The sequence below is a fragment of the Peromyscus eremicus genome, chromosome 7, assembly GCF_949786415.1.
Source record: "Peromyscus eremicus chromosome 7, PerEre_H2_v1, whole genome shotgun sequence".
Classification (NCBI taxonomy): domain Eukaryota; kingdom Metazoa; phylum Chordata; class Mammalia; order Rodentia; family Cricetidae; genus Peromyscus; species Peromyscus eremicus.
The window spans coordinates 34,245,687-34,256,966 of NC_081422.1; the positions used below are offsets into that span (position 1 = coordinate 34,245,687).

General features: G+C 38.0%; 2 protein-coding genes across 2 annotated transcripts; both read right to left on the bottom strand.

Annotated features, from left to right (window-relative positions):
- Positions 1-2,723: 2,723 nt before the first annotated feature.
- Positions 2,724-3,659, bottom strand: LOC131914245 (olfactory receptor 10G9). Its single transcript, XM_059266835.1, has one exon. The coding sequence runs from the start codon at positions 3,657-3,659 to the stop codon at positions 2,724-2,726; it is 936 nt and encodes a 311-aa protein (XP_059122818.1).
- A 5,724-nt stretch (positions 3,660-9,383) lies between these two features.
- LOC131914246 (olfactory receptor 10G9-like) lies at positions 9,384-10,310 on the bottom strand. Its single transcript, XM_059266836.1, has one exon. It carries the CDS (start codon positions 10,308-10,310, stop codon positions 9,384-9,386), a length of 927 nt encoding a protein of 308 aa, XP_059122819.1.
- Positions 10,311-11,280: the final 970 nt, after the last annotated feature.

Consider the following 11,280-nt stretch of genomic DNA (forward strand, 5'->3'; position numbering starts at 1 on the left):
GAGCAGAGAGGATACATGGAGTTATTTCATTTACCTGTATTTGTTGAGATTTGTTTTGTGTCCCAATATATGGAGGTTTTGAGAAACTCACTTACCTGTGCCTGTTCATGATCTATGTGACCTGAGCTAGGCTTCGGAATATGGAGATCTATTTTCCTAATTTTTAAGAGAAACATATTGAAAACCTGTACTTATATTTTTACTTTTCTATTTTCTAAATAAAAACATCATTGGCTCATCTTTGCAATTAATGACAACTCTGTACCTGGGTGGCTGTAGTTTTCTGTATTTCCAAAATTTTGAGTTTGTAACAGAAGGTATCCAGAAAGCATGCCAGTCCAAACTCAGAAGGGGGAAGAAAAAAAAGATGCTGCAGAATGCAAAACACAAAAGTTCCAGTCATCTATAATAGAGGATTAAGTAAGTTTTCTCTACACAATCATGTCCTATGATCATGCCTTGCTCACCATTACCCACTCAGGTGTAACAGTATGATGAGTGTGAGAGCATGTGCTCCCTGGCTGCTAGCATTTGGCTCCATAGGTCCCTGAACTCTGTTGTCCACACTGATTTTCCATTGGACCGACTGTGGACTCAGCCAGATCCAACATTACTTCTGTGATGTGCTGCCAATCCTCAAGCTGTTCTATACAGACACAGACACCTCAATTTCTTTTTTTAAGGCAGCACAAGTTCACTGTCTTGATAGTTCTGAGGAACAGAAACTAAACAAACTGGGCATCAGTTGGTAGACAGAATTAATTTCTTCTGGACACTCTAGAAGACCATTTCTTTACTTGCTTTTTCTAGATTCTAACTTTGATCTATAGTCCTCCACTTTAGACCTTTTAATTGTTCTGTGTTTATCTTTCCAGCCTCTACCTTCTTGTTATAGCTCTTGCTTGTGACTTTGAACTTTTCTCTTATGCCTTCTGACAACTTTGGACCATTATGATTACTACATGAGGACCTTTATGATTAATCCAGGACAATCTCTTCATTTAAGAAACTTACTCAAATTAACAAAACCCCCTCTGCCCTGTAAATTAAAATATTCAAAGGTTGTAATGATTAGGAAATAGACTAATCTTCATCATAAAAGAATGGCAGTGGCATTATCATCTACACTTTTTACATGGATGAAATGGGGGGTTCACAAAAACAAGGATAGCACAGTGACATGATCAATTAATGTTAATATTTTGAGTTAAACTTCTTAAATATAATATTTTATCTATTCTTTGAGACTTTCACATGTGAATGCAAGGTATTTGGATCATGTTCACCCCTTTTCTCTAAAATCTCTAAGACCTCCTAGGTACCCAACACATACATCCCTCTTCCAACTTCGTAACTTCTTATTTTCATTCTTGTTAATGACACACTGAATCTAATTAGCACTATCCCATCCCGAGCTACTACAGAATGGTCAACTTATGAGAAACAACACCCCTAGAGAAAACTGACTCCCCTTTCTCTACAAGGCATCAATTATCAATAGCACCTCAGTTTCTGGGTATTCATTTCCCCTCCTCCTTCCATGCTGAAGTGTTGAGTAGGTGGATCTTGTGTACTTCTTGTGTGGGTAACCATAGCTATTATGAGTTCATGAGTGCACCCATCCTGTCATGTCCAAAAGAGACTGATTCATCCCAGTCTTCCCCAACCTCCTGATACATCCTAAGTGTATGTAATCTAGTCTGAGAATTAGCATCTTTAAAATATTGAATCTCCCAGTCTGTATAATTCTTTGTGGATAATCACATTTCCCCAAATATGTACTGAGCTGTGAACATAACTGGAGGTCATTTACTTCACGGGTTGTCTTGTATTGTACCACACTTTGTCTTACCAATGAGAAAGTGCCTCTCCTAGTGATGGAAAAAGTACCTGCCATGTTGTATGGAGGCTAGATGACTAAGATTTTATTTTTTACTATATTTGTTATGATTCAACATATGTGTATATTTAGTATATTTTGATTTTTTAGGTGTTGAATCATAACAAATATATTCAAAACTGATAACTCTATAATGCATATTATAAATGGTTGTAGAACTTCATGACCATTGTTTTATAACACTCCATTATGTAAATATAAAGGAATATAATTTCATTCAACTCTTATGCATTTGAATAGTTGAATATTGCCCACTAGAAATGAATCATTGCTAGAGATTAAATTTTTATAAAAGTATTACATACATTTATTCATACATACATACATTTAGATGTAGAATTATTCTTAGAAAACTATGTATTACATATTATGAACCTTGTTTTGGATATGATGCACAAAGAAAAACACAGAACAACTGAAAAAGTAAAAATCTGCCTTTGAAGGGCTAAACTAGAGACAAACATGACCTCTGCTAATTGCTGTAAAGCCATGACTATGGACTTCTGGGTACATGCACAAGAGAAACAAACCCAAAGTGAACATTCTATCATATCAGCTAAAAGAGAATTTCAGCTTCATAAAGCAACCAAGATAATGTCATATTGCTTTGTGAGTGTTACCTTTTGAAAATAAAACAAATCATTTGCAAAGGGAAAAATATCAAACTATGAGCACGTTTGTCACATGTCAGAGATCTAATTGCAATTTGAAAATCCCTAGAAGACATGAGAATTGAATATTCCTGAGAAGGTGCATTCAATGATGAATTATAATTAAATTATATTGCTGATGTTGGAAAAATGAAGTATCTTCTTATCAGTGTTTACTGGCTCTGAGAAAATGCTACTTTGTCTTTGAGTTTAACCAGTGCTTTCTTTACCTCCTTGTTCCTCAGGGTGTACACAACAGGGTTGAGTAAGGGTGTCAGCACAGTGTAGAAAACGGCCACAACTCCATCCACAGCATCCCTGGAGCCTGGCCTCAGGTAGATGAAAACACAAGGCACAAAGAAACAGAGGACCACGATGCAGTGCGAGGCACAGGTCTGGAAGGCTCTGTGTCGGCCCTCTGAGGTGCGGATCTTCAGGATGGAACAGACAATAGACACATAGGACAGAGAAATCAGCAGAAAGCAGCCTGAGGCCACCACCCCAATGTTTACGAAGATGACCATCTCATTGGCTGAGGTGTCTGCACAGGCCAGCTTGAGGATGGGAGGAGCATCACAGAAATAATGCTGGATCTGGTTGGGTCCACAGTAGGGCAAACGGAAGGTCAGCGACGTCTGGACAGCAGAGTGCAGGGATCCAGTGAGCCAGGTGCCAGCAGCCAGGAGGGCACACACTCTCCCACTCATCATGCTGCTATACCTGAGTGGGTAACTGATGGCCAGGTAGCGATCATAGGACATGACTGTATAGAGGAAACACTCAGTGCTACCCAAGAAGTGGAAGGAGTAGAGCTGTGCCACACAGCTGTAGAAGGAGATGGCCCCGCCCCCTGGGGACACCAAAGTCATCAGCATTTTAGGCACTGTGACTGTGGAGAACCACATGTCAATAAAGGAGAGGTTGGTGAGAAAATAGTACATGGGTGTGTGGAGGTGGGAATCCACCCTGATCACCATCAGGATGAGGAAGTTGCCCAGCACAGTGAGAATGTAAATCACCAGGAAGAGTGCAAAGAGCGTGGTGTCCAGGGCTGGTGTGTGAGGAATGCCTGAGAGGAAGAACGTGGTCACTAGGGTCACATTTGACATTTCTTTCACCCAGAATCATTCTCCCTATAGAGATATAAGGATCACTCAGACATTAATGAATAATTATCTGTGTTTCATAATATTACACTTTATGTTACTTCATTTAGGTCTTATTTAGTGATATTGGTGAAATGATTAAGCATCTCTCCCACACACAGGCCTAGGAATACAAACATTAGCATACACAAATGCGTATAAAGAAAACAAGAAAATGTCATTGTTTTAGTTTTATTTGAGGGCATCATGAATTCCCACAGCTACATAAAACATACAAATGTGTTATTCTCAACATTTTGTGGATGAGGCCTGCTGTGGTATAACTCACAGATCTTAAATCTCAAGGTGCAAACCATTTATATAATCTCACCTGAGGGTCAGAATTTTATTCTACACTAGTACAGCTGTTGATAGAATATAGTTTTGTACAGTTTTAGATCTGAGCTTCTGATTTGTATAATGGTTCTTAGCAGATTCCGTCACTCTAGGCTTCTAGAAGTCACTCTAGGACCTATACAATTCTATGCATCTGGTCATGACACAACATGGCAAGTCCTTTTTCTGTTACCTGGAGAATCACTTTCCCTAAAACAAAATGTGATACAAGATAATCAGTGAAGTAAGTAATCTCCAGCCATGTTCATAGCCAGGTACATATTTGGGAAAGTGTGATTATTCAGGGAGAGTTTAGTAATTTGTAGTAATCTTGGAGCCTAGAGTTCTACCTACCAGAATCAGTTTTCTCCTTTGGATTCCCACAGAAACTTCAAGAACCAAAATTGCTGACATTAGCAAGCATCATTGAAACCAATGGTATATTTCAATCATTTGATGTTAAATGTGTTATTTAACAATACTGATTCTGTCTCCCTGACTGAAAAGATGCGAGCAAAGATTGGCATTCAGTCTCTGCTCAGTGAATGACGGTGGAGCATACAGGACTGAGCCTTGCTGAAGTACTGCAAAGTTGCCTCTTCTGAATCTTAGAAAGTGAATATGTCAGTTCTGGTGGAATCCCATAGACCTCCCAGTTTGACATTACACTCTTAAAGGCTTTGTTCCTGCCGATTTAATGATGCCCCATTACTGCCTGCTTCTCAAAGAGTCTCTCTAGAGTCTCCAAGTCATGTAAGAATATCAGGTGCCCCATTACACAGTAGGATTACCTACAACATCCCCTATGTCCAGAAAATAAAAGGCTTCATACATATTAAATCCCTGATTCCTCTCTATGTATCATTAAGAAGATCAAATTCTCTCAACCACAAAATGCTGAGTAAGGAAGAGCTTTCTGTTATGCATATGTTACACTAGGATTCTGATTCCTCTCTGATGATGGCTTTTTTAGAGACCACATTTTATCCACACCTTCTTTCCTCATAATCCTCAAACAAAAACAGTGCTCTAAGAGAAGGAAATGATCCTGTCAAGTCTGTGTTGCTTATTCAACACCTATGACATAAAATTGAAACCAGTGCAAACAGAGAGGCCCCACACCACTCAGTCATGGTAATATTGTGTATGGCTAAGACTGAAATGATTATTTTTACTTGATACAAATTATTGTCTAGAACTAACAACTATTTTTTAGTTGTTTTAACTTTACTGTGTTGTGAATTGACTTGTGAAACCATTTTTCACTAAGAAAGAATAAAGGATCTGCTCTTAGAAGATTCCAGATAAAATGTATCTTCTCCACAAGGAGTGTGGCTTTGGCTACAGGAAAGTTGTCTTTTTACAAATATGCGAAAAAATAGTAGAAACCAGATTATTGAAGTCACCACGATGACCATGAGGACCCCCCTCAATCGGGGGAAATAGAGCTCTGAAACGTCTACTGCAGCAACCAGACCCAATCACAGAGAAAATACATCCAGAGTTGATAGAAAAGAAAATATCCATGAAGAGAAGTGCAAGGCAGCCTGACACCCCAGCAGGAATCTCAATCAAGGTCAGTGTTTAAGTTACATGGCTACTGAAACAACATCAGTATTATTTGAAGTCCTGCAGTTATTGCGTCTATCTATTGACCATCTACCTGCCTATGTATCTCTCTAATTAGTGAGAGAGACCAGGCAGCTAAAGTTAGGACAAAGTCTAAGAATTTACAAATGTCACTGATGAATGTGAATATGCACACTAAAAGGAAGAAGGAACTGAACAAAAAAACAAGTTAAATTCACTCAAGAACATCTATGAAGTATGGTGCATTTTAGTAGCAAAACATACCTGAGCTTTTCCAAAACTGTTTCACCTTCTACATGTTATGGAGAAGCACTAATTTTCATGGTATCATATAAAGAGATAATCTGAGATGAGAAAAAGATGTCCTTTTCTAATTAGAATTCAAGCTAATTAATTCAGAGACTAGAAGCCAGCATGACTAAATGTGCTTGGTTTCAGGTCTCAAGGGATGGAGTTGCCCTGGGGTTTCCACGTTCCCTTGATGAGCAAAAATACATCAGCAAGACATGAAGGAAAGGCTTTTTGTAAACATGCATGTCTCTCCTCAGAATGTCTCATGTCTTGCTGGGTCTTTCCAGTGCCTGTTCTCCACTTAAAATTTCCCAAAGTCTAAGCGAGCATCACTTGACTGCTGTCTGAAGCCGCATGCCACTGTTTCTTACACCGTCTATTGTCATCAACTCAAGCATCGCACATTCCTAACATTTGTGTAGTTTTGAAGGTTCCAGTGAATTCTTCCAATTGATTCCAACATGAATATGCTTTCCTGACACTTGAAACTTACTACCTTTCACTTATATAAAAGTTTCATGTTCTAGCATCTTCCAGATACAACAGAGCTGATACACTTAGGAACTCTCAGACACTGACAGCATGCTCAAGAAAGACCTCCAGAGATGGAGAAGTGGACACAAAGTCCCATCCTTAACCAAGAAGCTATTTTCAATTGATAGCTCTGGTGAAAATGAATAGCAGTTTTCTCTAATCGAGTGTCACTGGGTATATCAGCAACACCGCAGGGCAGGCCCCACATCCGGAAGCAGTTTGCCAACACAAAACAGACTGCATGGGTTTTTCCTGTGCTCTTTGTTTTCTTTTGATATGTTCTTTTTTTTTTTTTTTGTCTTGTTGAGGCTTTGTGTTTATTTAGGTCTGTGTTTCCTTTTGGTTTTTTTTATTATTGTTGTTTTAAGAGACAGAACATAGAGTTGGGTGGGTAAGGGAGGTAGAAAAGATTTGGAGGAGGAGAAAGAATATGATTAAAAATATTGTATATATATAAAAATTTTAATACATTTCAAATTAAATAAAATTTAATGAAGTTTGAGATTCCAAGGTATTCTCCCTTTTAGATCTTTATCATACTAAAAATGAGTGATTTTTCTCCATAATTAAAAATTACAGCTATAACTATTTCACTAATTGCAACGGTTTTTTATCAGATATATTCAAATATATTCTTGTTTATTTTAGATTTATTAAATTCTGATTGATGAAAATAAAATAGAAAATTTGCATTATATGGTTTAATAAATTTGACCTGACACATAATTTGTCTGATTAACCTCTTTTGACTGCTTCAAAATAATACTATCTAAACAAATATCATAGGGATTACCAATATAAGCAATCAAACTAAACTGGATGAATTTTATGTCTATATTTTGAGATGTAGTCAAAATGCATTCTTTTTTACATAATCACCTCAAAATAACTTCTTAAAGATGTCCATCTTTCCCTGATGCCAAGCAGGTTATCATTGTCAGGTGAACATGTAACCTGTATCTTTACTCTCCTTTCTCCTATAGTTTTTTAGACCTCACATAAGCACTACTCTGAATTGTTAACAATCTTTAATGAGTTTCTTTTCAAGTTGTTAGAAGCTGTGAATTATCTCATTTCTTCTTCTCTTTAAGGTTACCATGACAACCTGAGATCTTTTAAATACACAGGTGGAAGGCACCAGTCTAAATCAATGAGGAGTATGTGGGAGTTTAATACCCCAGTATGTAAGCACAATCAATCCTCCATTTCTTTTCATTTATATAATATATAATATATATAATATATATATATATATAAACTATTTTATAAGATCCCATTGTTTTGGTCATACTCATTTTTATATTTATATTTATAGCCAGGTATTTCCTACCCTGAACATTATTGAAGGTTTAGGCAATATAAATGTTGTTCTGGGGCTATCCCATGGATTATAGTGTTTATCTGGATTCTTGACATACAGCCACAGGGTGCCATTACCCATAACAATCAACAAGATCTCCACACAATGCCAAATCATCCTAGTGAGGCAAAACTACCCCTAGTTGGAAGTTGTTAATCTACATATCTAATAGGCACTTGATTTTTAAAAATATTTTAAATTTCATTTTTTATTTTGATGTGAATAACTGTTTTGTCTTCATATGTGTATGTGTACCATATACATCTTGATGCTGGTGGAGGTTGGAATTGAGTGTCAGAGCTCCTGAAACTGAAGTTATAGACTGTTATAAGCTACCATGTGTGCTGGAAACCTACCTAGGTTCTCTCCAAAAACAAAAAGTGCTCTTAACCAATGACCACTTCTCCCACATAAATACTTGGGTTTTATTATATCGATTCTTAATAAACATAGTCAAAATAACAGTTTCATAATACATTTTATAAATATTTCTAGATCATCATTAAACCATTGCTTTAAAATATACATTAAGCCGGGCGGTGGTGGCGCACGCCTTTAATCCCAGCACTCGGGAGGCAGAGCCAGGCGGATCTCTGTGAGTTCGAGGCCAGCCTGGACTACCAAGTGAGTTCCAGGAAAAGGCGCAAAGCTACACAGAGAAACCCTGTCTCGAAAAACCAAAAAAATAAAATAAAATAAAATATACATTATGTGTTTACACAAAAGTATTATTTCAGTCAATTCTTACATATTTGAGTAGCTTCCTATTTCTGCCTATCCGAACATTAGCATCTCTAGAAATACAAATTTGTATAAATATATAATAATCACACATACACACTGTATATTATATATTATGATATATTATATATTGTATTATGTTTATATGTATTATAGGTTGTATTATATATTATGTTGTATATTATGTATATATAGCTTGTTTTTAATATATTAGCCTTACTAAAATACAAAGAGAACTAGTAAAAGAATTAAAATACAAACTTGAAGAATGACAGTCTCAGGATAACATGACCTCTGAGAATTGCCACTGCTTCTGAACAGCAGCACAATGATTGCATACTCTTAAACGTATTTGCATGACAAATAAGCCTTGCAAAAGCAACATATGAGCTCAGGCTAAAGAAAAACAATTCAGCCTTCACACTGAATCTTGACCACATCACAATGTTATTTATTTATTGTTTGTTTGTTTGTTTGTTTCCAGACAGGGTTTCTCCATGTAGCCCTAGCTGTCTTTGAACTTGCTCTGTAGACCATGCTGGCCTCAAACTCAGACATCCACCTGCCTCTGGAGTGCTGTGATTAAAGGTATGCATGACTACTGCCTGGCACAATGGTACATTTTAAAGATAAAAATAAATAAATCTTTGGGAGGGAGATCATAGATAAGAATATGAGCATATTTGCCATGTATGATGGATATAAATGTAACTTCTAAGACCATTAAAAACATAAACCGTGTAATCCTGAGAAGGGGATTTTAAGCAATGATTTAAAACTAAGTTATATTATTGATGTTTTAAAAATTAAATGCCTCCTTCACGGTATCACTGTCTTTAAGAAAATGCTATTTTGTCTTTGAGCTTCATCAATGCTTTCTTCACCTCCTTGTTCCTCAGGGTGTACACAACAGGGTTGAGTAAGGGTGTCAGCACAGTGTAGAAAACTGTCACCAACCCATCTACAGCATCCCTGGAGCCTGGCCTCAGGTAGATGAAAACACAAGGCACAAAGAAACAGAGGACCACGATGCAGTGCGAGGCACAGGTCTGGAAGGCTCTGTGTCGGCCCTCTGAGGTGCGGATCCTCAGGATGGAGCAAACAATGGACACATAGGAGAGAGAAATCAGAAAAAAGCAGCCCGAAGCCACCACCCCGATGTTCACAAAGATGACCATCTCAATGGCTGAAGTATCTGCACAGGCTAGCTTGAGGATGGGAGGAGCATCACAGAAATAATGCTGGATTTGGTTGGGTCCACAGTAGGGCAAATGGAAAATCAATGACGTCTGAACAGCAGAGTGCAGGGATCCAGTGAGCCAGGTGCCAGCAGCCAGGAGGGCACACACTCTCCCACTCATCATGCTGCTGTACCTGAGTGGGTAACTGATGGCCAGGTAGCGATCATAGGACATGACTGTGTAGAGGAAACACTCAGTGCTACCCAGGAAGTGGAAGGAGTAGAACTGTGCCACACAGCTGTAGAAGGAGATGGCCCCGCCCCCTGGGGACACCAAAGTCATCAGCATTTTAGGCACTGTGACTGTGGAGAACCACATGTCAATAAAGGAGAGGTTGGTGAGAAAGTAGTACATGGGTGTGTGGAGGTGAGAATCCACCCTGATCACCGTCAGGATGAGGAGGTTGCCCAGCACAGTGAGAATGTAAATCGCCAGGAAGATTGCAAAGAGCGTGGTGTCCAGGACTGGTGGGTGGGGAAGGCCTGAGAGGAAGAACGTGGTCACTAGGGTCACATTGGACATTTCTTCTCATCTTTTGTTTATTTCAATTTGCACGTAACTGAGAACTGAGAATCACTTCTCTATGTGGCCACTGTATTAGCCATGACAGATAATTCTAAAGTTTACTCAGTTTTGTGCATTTTAAAGCTTCTTTGGTAAAGACGATGAAATGATTTCAGTATCTCTTTTCTCTCAAGCACAGGCATGTAGAAGAAGACACAAAAACATGCACACACCAAAAAGAGAGAGAGAAAAGAGGATAATGTTTTATTACCTTTTTATTGGTATACATTTTAGCTTTCTGTTACTGTAACAAATACCTAAAACAGTTTAGGAAGAAGGGTTATTGCATTTGATTGGCTGGCCTCATTTCTTTTGTGTCTCACCAAGCCACAGCATTATAGTAGTAACACGGCAATACTATTTATCTCATGACCAGTATATAAAAGAAAGAACATGGGGAAGGGTGCAGAGATCCAAAAATCCTCTTCTAAGGGTGCTTTCTCTATGATGAGAAGCCCTCTTAGCTAGAAGCCACCCCTTAAAAGTTCCCATTACCTTGTCAAGTCTTTGTGTGGACACTTATCTAACCCAACCACAGCCATTGATATAAATTACAAAAATTTGGTGAATGAAATGCAAATGTGGTAGCCATACCATTTCTTATGAATCAGATCAGTTGTGTATCTACTCAAGGTATCATGAAAGTTTAATAAAGGAATTATTTGGGGAATAAATTTCATCTCCAACCCTGGAACTTCTTACACCGCTATTGAGATTGCTAATAGAACTTTATTCCTTGAAGTTTCCAGGGTGAGGTTCTATGTTCTTTGTGATTAGTGGCAGATGTCTTTGCTCTAGGATTCTTCAGGCAAACCTGAGTGATATAAAGTCATAGCCACCTGGATTTTTATAACATGGAAGTTACATTTTCAAAGCTATAAGGACAACCACTTCCCCATTACTGTGACAAAGTGTTGAATGATACAGT

Excerpts from the sequence above, each read along its gene's own strand:
- LOC131914245 (XM_059266835.1), bottom strand. The coding sequence starts at position 3,659 with ATGTCAAATGTGACCCTAGTGACCACGTTCTTCCTCTCAGGCATTCCT.
- LOC131914246 (XM_059266836.1), bottom strand. The coding sequence starts at position 10,310 with ATGTCCAATGTGACCCTAGTGACCACGTTCTTCCTCTCAGGCCTTCCC.